This window comes from Drosophila arizonae, chromosome 2 (assembly GCF_054131065.1).
Source record: "Drosophila arizonae isolate 15081-1271.41 chromosome 2, UAZ_ARI_1.0, whole genome shotgun sequence".
Taxonomy (NCBI): domain Eukaryota; kingdom Metazoa; phylum Arthropoda; class Insecta; order Diptera; family Drosophilidae; genus Drosophila; species Drosophila arizonae.
Window position 1 is genome coordinate 24,281,373 of NC_142922.1, and position 17,406 is coordinate 24,298,778.

Sequence of the window (17,406 nt, forward strand, 5' to 3'; positions counted from 1 at the left end):
TTTTGCCGAGCGCAGTGTTGCGTATGAGCGATTACGTATACGTCAGCGCTATCGCACGGGCTCACGCGGATTATGGAAAATTTAATTATAATTACGCTTAGCACTGTAATGCATTATTGTGGTCATATATGTATGAGTGTGCGTATGTATATATGTTTGTAAGCCGACCAGGCTTATCCCTGCTTGACTGAAGTAATTGCTGAATAGTAATACGCACGTAGGCATGCAGAAGCGGCCTGTTGGAGAGAATTTGATAACGTTGTGACGTATTTGCTAGGCAGCTGTCAATGCATTTTGCATTGTCACTTAGCAGCAGACGTCAAATTGGCAGATTGACAGAGTGACAGGCAGAAAGCTGACAGCATTCGGAGCGTTGGCCCTATTGCCAGATTGCCGGTTTGTCAATCAGCAGTTTGTGCGCCCTTTTGGCATTATGCTAAATATAACATGGACAAACAGCGAGCACGCAAATAAGCTCAGCCTGAGCAAAAACAAATGTCACCGAGCACCGCCAGTCACAGGTTGATAAGCGCTTCCACTCTCACACTTTCAATAAATTCAGCTCTTAGTGCCTAGCAACGAAGCAACTTGTTGGCCTCTTTATCAGTGGCACGCACTGCTTCGGCAATCCGCAAAATGTTCTCCCATTTGGGACACTTGTCTGTGGGTGTGTGTGTGTGTGTTTGAGTAAAACTTGGGAAATCTCGTCACTTTACTTACATTTTCTGAACATTTTTAGTCCTGCAAATGCCTTAGATGAGACTTGAAAATGTAAATAATGTAGAATAGATAATAAGGAATGAGAAGTTTGTTCTACCTTTACACAAAAATATTGCGCATTTTATTGTGCATCTATTCAAATGAACCGCAAGGCTATTAGGCAGTAAAAGCCATGGCCATCAATCGAATGGCTGCAAGATCTGCAGCAAATATTTGTTTATGATAACGAATGCAAATGCACCCAGACACGGCGGACAAAGCGGACAAGGCAACGTTGAAGCAGTGAAACAGCAAACAGTTAACAGCGAACGGTAAATAGCCAACAGTTAACATCTATCATGTTGTACGGCTGTCAAATGAGCCACTGTCTGAACAAGGCCGAAACGCGGCTCGGCCGCGTGCGAATGCGGCATGTGGCATGGAGAGCCTGCACGAGCGCATTTATAACTATTTATCGGGCAACAATCTCGAGCACATACTGCACATATTGCGGTATCTGAGTGAATTGCCCAACATGCAGTCGGCCGGCCGTTTAGCCAATCATTCAGTTAGTCATTCATTCAGTTAGCTGCATGTTAAATTAAATCAAATGTTCAGCAAAATGTGGCGCATTTAATTGACTAACAACTTGGCTGGCTATGTATGTTTTTTTTTTTTGTTTTTGACTGGCGCCCGGCGTTGCAATTAATGTCAAGTCACTTCAGGTTGCCACAGCCCGGACACTGATGAGTCGCCAATGAGGGCAACTAATAAAATTCATTCATAAATAATTCAATGGAATGCCCAAGCAACAATTTATAACAATTTCGCATACGCCGTCAGCTCTGGCAACAACAACAACAACATCGACATGAAAACATCGAGAATTGTGCAGCTTAATTGATTTGTTTTGCACCCAATAGAGCGACATTTGTATACAAATATCACACACACATGTGTTACATATACACATACATGCATATGTATATGTATATGTATATTTATGTGCATGTATGTTTATTTGCAGATAAACTTTTTGCGCTACTATTTGTCATTTAAATAACTGAATGGCCGTTGCCAAATTGACATCGATTGAGAATAATTGTCCTGTTCTCTAAAAAAAACAAACAAAAACAGTTTATTTTGTTATTTATTTTCCCTGTTATCTGCCGGCGGCCATATTTGGGCCACCTACAGCTTTTGCACCTGTTAATCGCTGTCGCTGTTATCTGTCGGCTCACTGTGTGGGCATGCATTTGATTGCAAACTGAAGCACCTGAAATCCCAATAATCAAAAATAAAGCACATTGATTAAAGCGAACCGAATGTTCTCTCAAGTGATAGCTGAGCCATGATTGATTATTGTTGGCAAATAGCAACGAAGAAATCATGGTATTCGGCGTATATACAATCATACGAACAAATATAATATACAAATATAATATAAATATACTACAAATAAAATGCACAAATAATTCAGAAGCAGATGCCAAAAGTAAAAGACTTTCTTGAAAACTCAATACAATCATTTTATTGTATTAAATATTCGTAAAAATTAATGGAATTCCGATTCTCAGTATAAGTATAAAAGCTGTTTTTTTTTTTTTTTTTTTTTTTTTTTTTTTTTTTTTTTTTTTAATTTAAAAGTAATTGATATCTCTTAAGAATACGTCAGAAACGAGCTGCTAATGGTAGAAAAAGTTATCCAAAAATAAAAATAAAAATTCAGTTTGTGTATTTTGCTTTTGTTTCTCTGTTCAGTCAGAATTGTAATGAATAGCATGTTGGTATATCCGTAAATACAATGTAAATGTATAATTAATAACAAAACCAAAAAGCAATTAGTTGGAAAGAAGCTACTAGTTTGAGTAACTGTCAAACATAATTTTGTGCGCAGACCAAAAAATATATATAAAAAAGATAAATCTCTGTGAAAGTAACAGCTCGCCATGCGGAAAACATTTTTGTATTTTGTTGGTTTTCTTTTATTTTCCTCTCTCTCTCTCTCTCTCTTTCTCTCTCTCTCTCTCTCTCTCTCTCCCTCTCTCTCTCTCTGGGTATCTCTCGAATTGCAGTTGCCGACAGCCAAATATGCAGCATTTTGGCAAATACTTTGACAGCTGCAATGCAATAGACGGCTTCACAGAAGCCGGTTTTTGGCCGGGCAGTCGACCCAGTAGCTGCTAGGCAGTTGTCAGTGGGCAGTTGTGCGTTTGGACCAGTCCAAAATGCGTTTGCATATCAAATCGCAGCAAGCCGTCAGCGCTTGGCAAAATATTTAAATTATGTACAAACTGCAAAATTTGAACGGCAAAGTTGAAATGCCGGCCACGCGCCGCATGCTAAAACATTTTACTTACTCGTACGTCTTGTTTTCTGTTCAAGCTCATTTTTTTTTTTTTTTTTTTTTTTTTTTTTTTTTGATTTACTGTCGGCCACAAGGAATTGCATTTGAATATACCCAAATGCTTGCCCATTGACGAGAGAAACGTGAAATTTCTTTGATCTAATTTGCAAGTCAAATTATTTGGCTTGGCATGCCAAAAATATTTACGCATTGTTCTATCCCATTCCCCGTCGCTAAGACGTTTAGGGAGGGCATCGGCAAGCCATAAAAATGTGGTCGTAACTTTTGTTGAATTTCACATCTGAGCTAATTGGGCTAGTCTTTAGAACTATTATTATTATTATATTGTTGTCCTTGTCTGGCTTCAAATTATATATTATGCAATTCTGATTCTCTCTTATGTGTAGTGCACGTTATATGATCAACTTTTGCAGCCATGAAAGAGTTTTCTTTTTTCCGCCTTTTGCCTCTCATATGTATGAGAAACCTTTAACGAGCATCAACAGCAACAACATATTAAACGGGCCTATTGAGTTTCAAATGCTTGAGCAAAAAAGGCATGTAAACTTTTTTCGTCCAGCTATTAAGCCGCCTTTGATGTGCGTTTTTCAAAAAGCTAGCTCCTAGCTACAGCATTCCAAGGTTTTTCTTTTACCCGCTTCGTTCGCCGTTTTGCCAAACTGTTTCAGGCTATAAGGCAAGGGGCGGGGCCCATGGCAACAGTTTAAAGCAGCAACTGTCAAATTCGGGTTTGCTTGTCAGCCGTGATGTATGATTAATCAAATTGCGGCGCAACCAGGCGCCATGGCGGTAGGTCAGCTCAATACGAATGCCGTTTTACATCATTATTTACTTATTGATTTTCCACGTGTCGCCGAGTTTATATTGATTCGGAATAACTAATATGACTTTGCTCGAGTTTACCTGCTGGGCCATAACAGGGTAGTAAGCCATCGAGTGTGCTCGTGATATGCTTTTCGAAACGGCTTTAAATTTGATGAGGACGATGCCAAGTTTTCCCTTTTGCTTTTTGGTTCTGGCTGGCAGATTGTGCAATAATTTTTCATATTCACGCCATCGCGTTATTTTTATGATCCATGAAGGGTTTGTTGTTGTCTTTGTTTCGGCTTTATGTTAGCTGTCAGATATTTGCGCTTTTTATGGCCTCGTTACTTGCCGCATTACAGAGTCTTGCGTCTGTGCTGGCCGGCTGGTCAAGCTATTGGGGTATGCAGATTGAATTGAGTTAGGATCAAGGCAAAAAAAGAAAATTATTAATATCAAGGACTCTGTTGTGGCTGGCTAGCTGCCAGCCCGCTAAAATCAATATAAGACTGGCCAAAGTCAACACCATGAACTGTGTTCCGCCTAATTGAGGCAATAAAGTGCAGCTTCAATTATTATTATGGGAAAAGTGTTGAACGGGCCAAGTGGCAGCCACTTCAAGCCGTGAACAGAAATTGCAAGCAAACTCTTAAGCCCATTGCTGAGCTAGGTAATACCCTAGACTGAGTTGAGCTTAAATCAGAGATAATCGAATAAGTAGTTCCTAGAAAATATGCAACTATAATATTTTAGGATAAAGCTTAGCTTATATCCTATTTGATTTCCACAGCATTATTATACCCCGTTCGTTAAGTGTATAGAGCATCTGACTATAATCGAAGGCGCACCGACTCGTCGGCTGCCGACTTTTAGGTGGGCCAGAAGTGGTCGTGCGCTACCCACAATTTCCGTTTCCGCAATCAAAATCGAGATGTGAAAAAACATTTGTGTGGAGCAGCTGCAAGCCGGCAAGAAAAAATTGATGGAATAGGAATAAAACGAAATGATAGAGTGAGAGAAAAAAAGGCAAAAACAGAAATTCTATAACTGGAATTTGACAGCGCCATGGTGACTTGTGATTGGTTTTGCTTTGTGCTTTCATAGAATTCTTTCTGTTTGGTGTAGAATCTGTTCGATGTCGTTATAAAGGCCAGATGACCATATTGATTTGTGCTTGAGTATAAATTTGTTGCCACTCTATACAGAATGTTTCTGTGTAAATTAATAAATATATAATCATATATTTATCTGCACATGGACGAGGCCAAGGCAAAGTTCCGATTTTGATCTCGTTTGCCCAACTTTTTTGCCAATGTCAACGTCTCGTTGTAGTTGCAGTTGCAGCAGCTGCTGTATTGGGCGAATTCTTAGTGGCTGTAATTGCGCTAAAATTGTCATCAAATGCAGGCACACACCCACACACACGCATACATACACGCACACACTCGCACACATATTACGGGCAGCACCTGATTTACTTTGAAAGTTAGGCAACTGGAGATGGCAGAATCTGTGCCATGTCGCCGTATAATACAATTTATGAAACTATTTGCTGTTTGGAGGAAATCGAAAAACTTCCAGCTGAAAAAATAAGAATAAGAATAAGAAACGAGAGACTTTTCAGCGGAAATCCAAACAGTTGCCACACGCAGCGAAACGTAGTTTAGTAATTGCAATTGAACCATATTCGAAGCGAATGGCAATCGGAGTCTTGAGACCCCTGGTCTATACCAGGGCTGCCAAAATGAAACTTGAATGCAAGAATTATTTCCTTGTTGGGTTAGCGAAAGTCAAGTACTTGTAAAATACTATTAAGAAGCCAGTGCGAAGCCAACATCAAATATATTACGATTATCCATCTAGGCGGGCTTCTTAAGATTCTCCTTCACGCACACGCACACACATTCACTCACGCATACCCACGCGTACGCTCAAGCATGCAGCGACAATTTTTCTGAGTGGAAAACGAGTTGCGTTCACGTTTTTGCGCTCGTGCAGTTTTTATAGCAACAAGAAAAAGTAAAATTCTAAGAAGAAATGCGCTAGAATATTGCAATAACCGTAACGTGGCTAAGAGCCACGCCTGGTGCAAGGACTGCAGCACGGGCTGTGGGTAGTTAAATGGGTGGTGCTGCTGGTGGTGTTGCAACTAAAGGCATCGCGCTTATAATTCTAATTGAATAAATTAAAAACTTGAAAGTTAAGCTGAAAAACTTCAAGTTTTTTCCTGCCTGGTAAGGTTGAAGAGGAGCTAAGGAGGGTCCAGTAAGTGGATTCTGAATTGAAAGAAAGGCAAAGTTGAAGTGAAGTGCATCGAAGAGTGGAAATGTAGTCGCCGCTTAAGCAACTCATACTTAAAAAGTAAATAAAGCTAATGAAAGACCTACAATTTTATAGTAAATACAATGAAAAGAAACCTAATTAAAATAACTTAATTAAAAGTAAATGGAAAAAATGAGAATTGACTCCAACTGAAAAAGTTGCAATCAAAATAATAATAAAATGCGCCTTAATGCGAGTGATTCGAAAAGTGAAGGACACGCTAAGTGAAATATGTACATCAAAATGAAATATTCTTAAGCGCCTTAAATAACTTATTTACGTATTACTTATTTACAAATAGCACCGGCGCTTCAAAAGTTTATGAGACAAAATATTCCCAACAGGAGCCGCTGGCTGTTTTGCCAAGCATGGCATTAAACGAAAATCCCAGCCGTAACATTTCACATAGACGGCCACCGAGCCGACTGTGTCGCTTAATTATATACCTGTAATATATGTATGTGTATTTACCCGAGACTTGGGCTTCTCTCTGTGCAGGAGGCGTGTTCCACCTGTACTGGCGCGCCCCTGCCAGCCGTACAGCATGTCTGGGCCTTTGCAGTTGAGTCAATATCTATTTGGTATGTACGCGTACAATGCGTGTGGCTTGTTTAATTAAAAGCGACACATGGCAGCTCGGGCGGACCAAGTGCAAAAACATATTCGCTTCGCTGCGCACAAGACGTTGTAGAGCCGTTCGTAAGTTTTTAATAGAGTACATCAGCTTTTCGAATTGGAACTTTTTGTGTGTGAACTAAAGCTAAACGTGCTTCGGTCCTCGGTCCGAAGTTGTTGTTGTCTTACGTTTGACCCCACATACGAACAATTCTGTTGGCCATTGTCGAACGGCGCTCCGGCTTTGTGTTGATAAGCATAGGGACGATCTGTTTTTATGCGCACCAGAGCAGGCAACTCACATGGGAGCCATTACGCATACGCAGCGTTGCGTATTCTTTTTATAATGCTTACGTTTAGTTTATTGTGGATTTTACGACAAGCAATGCTGCATATAAAAACTTGGCAGCTCAGGATGCGAGGTTTTGGCCAGGTTTGGCCAGGTGGCCACATAAACTGCTCTGCAAAATTTAAAATTATCTGTAAGAAGCTTATCAGTCCAACAATCAAAGTATCTTCAAACGTTTTATTTATTATTTGCAATTTCCGAAGCATGATTACACCCATACGGCTCAGAACCTAAGTAGCTAAAGGAAATAAATGCTCACTCGATGTACAAATAAATAAACAAATATTTTGTTATGCTGTTAGAGTGCGGTATAAGTTGTTTACGCGTTTTCGTCGAGCTGGTAAGGAGCTTGTGCATGTGGCAAGCAGCTCACTCAAAGGCTTTGTTGTTGCAAACGACATCTCAAACTCTATTGTGGGTCGCGTACATCTTGAGGGCTATAAGTCTATAGATATTAGTTTTTCGGCTGAACTTTTCAATTATTAGTTGGTTGAATCGTTTTGCCGCCGCTGTCGCCATTAGGAAACCTACACGAGACGCCATTATTGTGTCTCGTAGTCTAATGGAGCTTGAAAAACGAAAACGCTAACGGCGGAGGTCGAGTCCACGAGCGAGAAGAAGTAAGACGAATTAATAATGCCATCAAGTTGGCAATAAGAATTTTTTTATAACGGTTGGAGCACACATCCCGCTGTTTTATGGGCAACCCGACTAATTTCACTGTTTCTCTCAGCCAAGTGGCCCCACAATTTGCATAGCCATAGATGTGTCTGCGGGCTGAGAGTGTGAGGGTGTCTGCGCGTCTATATGAGTTAATGTATACCCTATGTCTGTAGTCTATGTTCTCTAAGTGGGACAGACAGAGACAGAATGAGAGAGAGAGAGGCAGAGAGAGAGATAGGAATTTGTGCCCCTCTTACGACATAATATTTAATAATTATGGGCTAACAAATACATGCATACATATTATTGAAGGGGCTCAGCCTTGCGGGCTTAATTAAATTCAAATAGTAAAGGCTCTCGTTATTAATAAAATGATAAGATATGAAGCTCATGTTTGGACCATTTATGCTAAGCACTGACTCATATTGTCATATCTGTTAATATGTTGTTAACTTTTATCTATGGAAATTAATTAACTTTTCTACTTCTGCTAATATGCTCTTATCAATGCAGTGTAGGGTAGCATTTTGTCGATTACTCCCGAATCTCTTTTTTTTTTTTTTTCTTTGCTACTTGAGCAGCCATTGCAAATTTTGCGATGCTATTTTATAGAATTTGCTGCCTGCGTGTAGAATTTTAATGAAAAAACGCGCCCCAGCAATTGAATTTAAATTGAGTGGTGTTGCTATTGGTGGTGTGGGTGGTGCGGGTGGTGCTGGTAGAAATTTGGCATGTATTTTATGAGCTCGGCCATTCGGTGTTTTATGATACAGCCTTCAATACGTTAATATCTGAAACATAATTAATTTGTCTGTGTCAAGGACGAATCTTCAGCGCTCTTCCATTCACATTTCCGATGGCCGGCGGTCTGCTGGTTGCGCTCTGTTTCCGTTCTATTGCTGTAATAAATTGCATTTTACGGCCTTTGCTGTCCATTAACTGCTTTCATAAGAAGCCCGCATAGCAGGCAACCTCTGCAGCTGAGGATCCGCGCAGTGCTGCCCAAGCGGTCCATACAGAATATATGTAATTTTATAATTCCGATTACGAAATGAATATTTAAATTGCTATTATCAACAGTCATGACATTTAATGGCTCTATACACACAAGCGCGTGCTCGCGTCATTTCAATACGCGCAATAAACATTGCGAAGATGGGCGTGGCTGGTGTCCAGATTTCAATCGAGCGAATATTTACATTCAGACCACCCACTGAGACGGACGTTAGCCGCATACCCAAAATCGTTTTGTGACAGCCAATCAACTGTTCGCAGCCTTTTCGATGGCCTGGAGCTTAACTTTTATAGCTCTTCATTGATATTCTCAATATTTTTAATGCTTATTTAACAGTAATAATTAATTAAATGCGCACTCGGCTGTAGGTAAATGGACTGTGTGACGTCGATTGCTTACCCTCCAATTACGCTCAGCATTCCCTGCCCCGCAGTCGCCCTGTTTACTTGCTTTACTATGGAAGTTTTCCCATTTATTTTTATGGTAAAATAAATGCCTCGGGCTGGCGGTTTTTTCAATGCTGTGGAGGTGAATGTTCAAATAAAACTAAAAACAAAAACCTTTGACTTGAGTAAAATAAAAGAAATCAATAACTGAGAAGCAATTGAACGGAGAAAGGATAGAATAGAGGAAGAGAGATAATGAAGAGCTAGACGAGTAAACTAAAGGGAAAATTAGGGACGATAGAGAAAGTAAACAAATCTGAATAAATATAATTGATATTAATCAAATTTCAGTCTGAGTTTAGTAGTTAACTAATATAATAAATAAATAAATATATATAATAAATAAATAGGGACGATAGAGAAAGTAAACAAATCTGAATAAATATAATTGATATTAATCAAATTTCAGTCTGAGTTTAGTAGCTAATTAATATAATAAATAAATGTATAATAATATAAATAATTTAAAGTTTTCAATCCGCGTACACAAGCTAATAATTAGATGTTAATACAGCTAAAAATAATTTGAATAGTTAGAAAACAGGTGCGAATTGATGAAAGGCATGTGTCGTCATTTCATATTTGGGGAATATCTGAATAAAAAGAGATATCTAATAACCTGATATTGGTTCAGTGGCCATGATCTGTTAATTTATGTGTGGCTTATACTAAATTGTTATTATACCATTATTTCATTCAATTAAATTTGTCTACCTGGCAGCAAATTTTAATTAAAGCGGAGAGATCGAGACATAGGGGGAGAGGAAGCCAAAGAGCACACGCGTTAGGTCGCTTATGTTTTGCACGTTGCGTATACGCACCGTGAACTGCGCTTTAACTTGACGAAATTGAAGACTGGTGCTGGCCTTTGGGCCAGCTGCTTATTATGCCGCATTTAACCTCGGTTCGCGTCTTCTCTGCCTGAATAACGAGTCGGTCATAAATAATTGCAGCTAACTGTTGTTCACTCCGTCTTTCACTTCATCTCTCGACGCTGCTCATCTTGCTGAAAAATGACAGAAAATTATACAAAAAGGCACAGGATGCGAAGTCTGGAACTGTGGCAGTGGCTGTGGCTCGGCGTGCCGGCAACAATGTGACACTTATAAATTATGTCACATACTTCTTGGTGGCCAGTGTGAAAAATTGATCAAATTGCGGGCATGGCAACGGCTAAAGTTTGCTGACCAAAACTTTTAATGTTTATCGATAAATTTGCAATTTCTTCAAGCTGGTCACAGCCTCGTGATCTATGTGATTTACTCAATGGCTGGATGCGGCTAAACAAGCGCTAATCTAGTGACAACTTGTTGAGCTATAAATTAAATGTAGACTCCCTCCTGATGCTGCCATTGTGTTGTCAGCGTCTGTGTGGATATTTGTGTAGGTGTGTGCGTGTGTGTTGCGTTGCCATTGTTTTCTTTAGTTGTGTCGACGCCAGCCCGACTACTCAATTAGCCGCCAGCGTTGCGGCCATTGCAGCTGCCTGGCGACGTTGCTGACAAATTGCATTTGCTGCCAGTTGACATGCAGACAACTACTCCTTGTGTGTGTCTGGGGGTGGGATGGAGGAAGAACGGGTGGCCGTTGGTCTTTACACCACGAATGGCCAACGGAAGCCGACGCAATTTTTCCCATTGATTGGTTTTAATTAGTGAAACCATCAGACACAAATTAGCCTTGCATCTTCATTAATACTTTTTTTTATAGCCAACTCACATTTATTACTGTCTCCCCTACACGGAGAGAACGGCACGTGTTGGTACAACTTTTAGTGACAACAACTAACATAGTAATAAAAAAAATTGAAATCACTTCATGAATTTCAGTAAGTTTTATGTTTTTCCTGAACAACTTGAATCAAGTACGGTGCAGTACAGTACACATAAATATTACAACTTTTTTGGCATTTTGCAAAGGTTGTTATTATTGCCATTAAAGCAGCCGCCAGAGCTTTGGGCTCTGCTCGCAGCTCCGGGTCATGTGGCATGTGGCAAGTGGCAAGTGGCAAGAGCAACTGAACGTTTTAACTGACAGCTGCATCCGATAAGCTCATAAAAATAGCACACAATGGGCCAACTATGTGAGTTTTAAGTGCAAACATTAAAGCACTTGCTGCGCCATTCCCATGGAATTTTTGCTCTTCTCATGCATCATTCAGCAGATCTCGTGAATTCGTTGGCTGAGAAGCTTTGCTGCTTCGCATGGCTTTATATTTATTATTATTCGGAGTCCCTTGTTGCATTTGGCAGCGCTTGTTTGCATTCCACATCTGCTGGAGTTTTTGGTTCCCACAGTTAATTGTTATTTGTGAAAGTTTTGGCCATTCCGGACATCCCACGTCCAGAGTCTTTGTTATCGTCAAGGCTTAACGAAACTTTATCATCTGCTTATCCCTTGCTCTTCATCAGCTTAGCGAAAAGTTCTTCATGGCATTTCCATTTCGGCCAAGATGCTTCAGTTCAGTCTAATTCCACTAAGAGCCAAATCAGAAAGCAAGCCAACTGAATGGCCAACACCTCGCCCCTGGCCTTGCCTGAGCTGCCTGAGCTGCCTCAGCTGTTACTGGCTGCTGACCAGTTTGCTCTTCAAGTTTCTGAAGTTTATTTTACATAATTGCGCTGCCACTAAATTAAATGCGCACGCACAGAGCCAGGCGATGCCACGCCCCCTAAAAATAACCAAATACCAGCTCAACTTGAAACTTCGGGGAGCAGCCTTAAAGCGCCAGAAAGTTTACGAGCTGCCCTGCCCTTCGTTAACTAATACAAGTCGCAAACGCTCGCTTAAGGCTTACTCATGCAAGTGTGTGTTAGTATGCATGTGCGTGTGTGTGAGAGCGTGTCTGTTAGATAGAAATGAGTCTTCATGAGGGCATTGCATCACGAGAATCTCACGAAACTTTTGCAGACAACCGTTTTAATTATATAAAAAAAAATATTTATAATAAATTTTGCATATAATTTTGCTAATTTTATTTTATAAAATATTTGTTACTGCAATAAATCTAGTCTAAATATTAGCTATAAACATCTTTAACATTTATCGAGCTGAATTTTAGAGATTCTTTAAACCTTTCTTTTCACATCGCCAAATGCAGTGCAATTGTGTTCACTCAACTGTGAACCATTCGTAATATTCAAGTATATTTCAGTGTGGATGTGTGTATGCATGTGTATGTGTGTGCGTGTGTGTGTGCAAGTAACATTCAAACTGCACACACATCTGATTCGTGTTCTATGATGAGTTGTATGTGCCTTGGGGTGCGGCCACGCCCACTTAGGCACTCGAATGCTGAGCGACGGTTAGTTTGTGGAAAGTATTGTGGCTTGCGTGTATGTGTGCAGTGTATGTGACGTATGTGTGCATGTGCGTAGCTATAGCATACTTTTCAGCGCTGCCAAACGAAAAGCTGTCCGATTGAGTTTCGATCCTTTTCGACGTGTTTTAGTTTTACCCAGCCAATGCTTGCGTCTATAGTTAACGCATTGATTTCGATTTGACTGCTTTTGACATTTATGCTCTGCTGCTGCCGCTGCTGCTGCTGTTGCTGCTGCTTGACTGCTCCTTCTAGCTCATGCGTCCTTTATGCTGTCTAAATCGATTTACTTGCTACATTTTATGACTCTACTATTATCGACAGACCAGTCGGTCAGAGCAAATCCGAATGCCGCACTTGATTTAGTGATTTACTCATTGTTGGCTGCCTTTTTGTGTGGTTCTTGGTCAAAATATTGAATTGACTTTGTTAAATTGCAGAGGACTTGCTGTTCCTCTTGCTAGAGAGCATAGTAATGGCCGTTCATACACTACCCATTCATTTTGTAATCAAATTAACATTTGCTCCCAGCGTCGTCACTTGAGCTGTTCCTAATCCCATGATCTCGAACTAAGTCTGTTTAACAGCTAAGCTTAGACTATTTATATATGTATTTACGAAAAGCCTTAGCAGCAGCATAATTTTCTCTTAATACCAGCATTATTAATTCTGACAAAGCCTGTCGGCAATTGCAATCTCATATTCCGGCAGTGAAACCAGGCAGGCTACAGTGTTAAATTATCGACAAGCACCTGCTGTGGCATCAAGTGTCAAGTCTCAGGAGTTTACCGCCGGACATTGTAAAATACTATGTATTAAAGCACAGTTTGGTTATTTCCCACAATAGGGCGATTGGAGCGTGCTTCATCTCTGATTATTTAATCATATGCTATCAATATTCTCATAAATCGTTGAAGCTGCACTTATCTCTGCTTGATTGCGGCAGCAAATGCACTAAATAAATTGGATATGTTCATTGAGCTGAGGGAAATGCAAGAAATGTTGATGATTGGCAATGAAATATTGTTTGAAGTGGTTATGAAATGTCACAATATTTTCACTAGTATTTGCTGAAAATATGGTTCACAAATGAACTATGTATATTTAAAACAGAATTGTAACTGAGGTATATGGGCTACAAATAAACTACAATAAGGGAAATCAGAAAAGCAACAAAACCAACGAGCCGAATATCCTTTGTGAATTTACACTCATAGCATATGAAATGCATATTATTATTTGAAATTCATATTAGCTAAATTGTCATTTATTTTCTCTTTTTTTAGGTGGTTCTGACAGTAACAAGGGAAAAAGTAAAAAATGGCGAAAAATATTACAATTTCCACACATATCGCAGTGCATCCACCTGAAAGACAAATTAGGTGAGTGACGAATGGAAAAATAAAAATATAAAAACGCGTTGAATATTAATATTGTTTATTTGCTTATCGCTTATCGAAACACACACACACACACGCACACAGACATAAGCTATGGCTACGTGATAGACCAACAGCCGATTGGTCGTGAGCTCTTTCGTCAGTTCTGCGAGAACAAGCGGCCCGTTTACTTTCGCTACATCAGCTTCTTGGATCAGGTAGTGAAGTAAGTGACAGGCGGGAATAGAGGGGGGCAGAGGCAGAGTTGGTTATTAATTGAAATCCTTGCGGCATTCGCAGATACGAAATCGAGTTCATTGTGAATCGCATATTCATAGGACATGACATTGGGCGGCGCTTTTTGAACATTGAGCCACAGGCGGAGCTGCGAAACGGCGGCAGCGGTGACGGCGAGGGCGATGGCCTGGATCTGGAGACGCGCGAGGAGCTGCTGCTGAACAGCAGCATAGCCAATGCAACTGAAACAGCTGAGACTGAACATTGTAACAATACCACCGCCAACAACTGCAACAACATCAACAACACCAACCACACGAAGCTGCAGCACGACACCCACAATCACAACGGCGAGGATGCGGCGCTGGCGCTGAATGGCGGTGATGGCGACGTGGAGAACGATGGCGACGAGGGCGTTGAATGCGAGGGCAGCCAGGATGCGAAAAAGGGCGGCGGCGCTGCATCAGCTGCCGGTTCGGGCTCGCCGTCCGACGAACTGGTTCTCGATGTGCTCAACGATGATCTCATTGCACAAGTTCGCAGCAAGCTAAACAGCGGCGGCAAGGATATCTTTGCCCAGTGCGTGAAGGCGGTGAAGGCCTTTCTGGCTGGTGAGCCCTTCCGCGAGTTCGAGAACTCTATGTATTTTCACCGGTGCGTTCTGCATGCCGTCCATGAAGGCGAAATTAGAATCATTTGATTAACACACAAATACCATTGCAGATATCTACAGTGGAAGTGGCTCGAGGCGCAGCCCATCACATATAAAACCTTTCGCATGTACCGCGTGCTGGGCAAGGGCGGATTCGGCGAGGTCTGTGCCTGTCAGGTAAGTGGACAATTGGATAACAGCGCATACACACGTGTCCATTAACGCGTCATCCTCTGCTGTCGCTCGCAGGTGCGCGCCACTGGCAAAATGTACGCGTGCAAAAAGCTGGAGAAAAAACGCATAAAAAAGCGTAAGGGCGAGTCCATGGTGCTCATTGAGAAGCAAATACTGCAAAAAATCAACTCACCATTTGTTGTCAATCTGGCCTACGCATACGAGACAAAGGACGCGCTCTGTCTGGTCCTGACTATAATGAACGGTACGTATTATCCAGTTAGAGCAGCCCCATAGTGAATAAAGTCAAATGCAGCCGGTGGATTTGAAGCGCAGGCTCTAAACAATGGCACGTTCGATTGAAAGAACACAGTCATGAATAGAATTGACATTGGATGTCATCCATGTGCCCATTGGCTCTGCAGATAAGAACTCAGCTCTCGCTGGCCACTCCAAGGACTCTAGCTTATATTGGCACAATGGAGCTCTCCTATTTCAGATCATATGTTGGCCAGCAGCTGGCTTTTGCACCGACGATTTTAATCCAGTGCCAAGCTAATTGGGTTTACAGTGCCGGAAGCATACAGACAGACAGACACACACACACACACACAGAGAGCGAGAGAGAGAGAGAGAGAGATAGAGAGACTGGTTAGCGTGGTCATTATGCCTAACAGGCAGACATCAGTTTTCATTTGGATGCATTCATAAAAGTGATGGCGAATGAAATGTGAATGTGTGTGAATGTGAATGTGTGTGTGAGTGAATGTGTAATTCTCGCCTTTTGCATTGCTCCGTTTCTCATTTTAATTAAATTCCAACATCCTTTTTGTTCCTCGCTCATCCGATTGCCAATCGATGTCGCCATTCAGCCGAAAATTGAATTAAATTGGAACAAAGCAAGCAGGCTCAGCATTTTGATAGCCCTAGGCAGCGCGATATACATAATTAGATCGCTTCCTGGTTCCAAGGGTCGGGTCATATTAAAAAAAAATTGATGCGTAAAGAAGGTCAACGAAATTCCATTTCGAAATTCACTGGATAATTTAACATGATTGACAAAGTCGGCACGAACTTGTCCCATGTGAGCTGACATTGCTGCCCTAAATTTAATCTGTTGACTTCTTGTGCGATAAAAAAAAAAAAAAAACAACCGTTATTTTCTTTTCATTATCAGTTCATCCAAAACGATTTTTAATTCGTTCTTTTTTTCTTGCAGGCGGCGATTTAAAGTTTCATATTTACAACATGGGCGGGGAGCCTGGGTTCGAGCTAGAGCGTGCCCGATTCTATGCAGCGGAGGTGGCTTGTGGACTGCAGCATCTGCACAAGCAGGGCATTGTTTACAGGGATTGCAAGCCGGAGAACATACTGTTAGATGATCACGGGCATGTGCGCATCTCTGATCTAGGCCTGGCTGTGGAGATTCCCGAGGGGGAGATGGTGCGCGGACGAGTCGGCACAGTGGGTAAGAAACAGTGCACCAATTAAAAAGAAGAATTTAAGCATTCATAAATATATCAATCAAACAGGCTACATGGCGCCGGAAGTTATAGACAATGAGAAGTACGCCTTCTCGCCGGATTGGTTCAGTTTTGGATGCCTGCTGTATGAAATGATCGAGGGTCAGGCGCCGTTTCGCATGCGCAAGGAGAAAGTGAAGCGCGAGGAGGTGGATAGACGTGTTAAGGTCCGTTACAAGTCGCTAGGCAAGACAAGAGTCAATAATATTAAATCAATTATTCATTTGCAGGAGGATGCCGAAAAGTATTCGAGCAAGTTTAATGATGAAGCCAAATCAATGTGCCAACAGCTGTTAGCTAAATCGATAAAGCAACGCTTGGGCTGCCGCAATGGGCGAATGGGCGCCCAGGATGTGATGGCGCATCCGTTTTTCCACTCGACACAGCTGAATTGGCGACGCTTGGAGGCGGGCATGCTGGAGCCGCCCTTCGTGCCAGACGTAAGTAATACGTCGAGCCAAATCAATACCGCGCCACCTAAACATTATTTCATGCCACCAACAGCCGCACGCCGTTTACGCCAAAGATGTGCTCGATATTGAACAGTTCTCCACTGTGAAGGGCGTCAATATCGACGAGTCCGATACGAATTTTTATACGAAATTCAATACGGGCTCTGTATCCATTTCATGGCAAAATGAAATGATGGAGACCGAATGCTTTCGCGAGCTGAACGTCTTCGGTCCCGACGAGAGTCCCACGCCCGACTTGTTGATCAATGCCGTACCGGAACCGGACAAGGCAGGCTGCTTTCCATTCAGGCGCAAGGTAATAAATGATTAAGCACACTCCGTGTTTTCTTTTAGAATAACTGACGTTTCGTTCTGTCTTTCCTTATTTG

At 41.4% G+C, this 17,406-nt stretch overlaps 1 protein-coding gene across 3 annotated transcripts in view; it reads left to right on the forward strand.

Annotated features, from left to right (window-relative positions):
• Gprk2 (G protein-coupled receptor kinase 2) overlaps positions 1-17,406 on the forward strand; it is a 57,258-nt gene that overhangs the window by 37,841 nt on the left and 2,011 nt on the right. For 2 of the 3 annotated variants that reach the window (XM_018000157.2, XM_089461947.1), the window contains 9 exons: positions 13,887-13,982; positions 14,085-14,205; positions 14,280-14,870; positions 14,940-15,045; positions 15,118-15,307; positions 16,262-16,510; positions 16,575-16,732; positions 16,796-17,005; positions 17,070-17,333. In XM_018000157.2, the coding sequence (XP_017855646.1) occupies positions 13,887-13,982; positions 14,085-14,205; positions 14,280-14,870; positions 14,940-15,045; positions 15,118-15,307; positions 16,262-16,510; positions 16,575-16,732; positions 16,796-17,005; positions 17,070-17,333 (1,985 nt within the window). The remainder of the gene's footprint in view (positions 1-13,886; positions 13,983-14,084; positions 14,206-14,279; positions 14,871-14,939; positions 15,046-15,117; positions 15,308-16,261; positions 16,511-16,574; positions 16,733-16,795; positions 17,006-17,069; positions 17,334-17,406) is intronic. The other variant, XM_089461948.1, reaches the window with a different exon arrangement.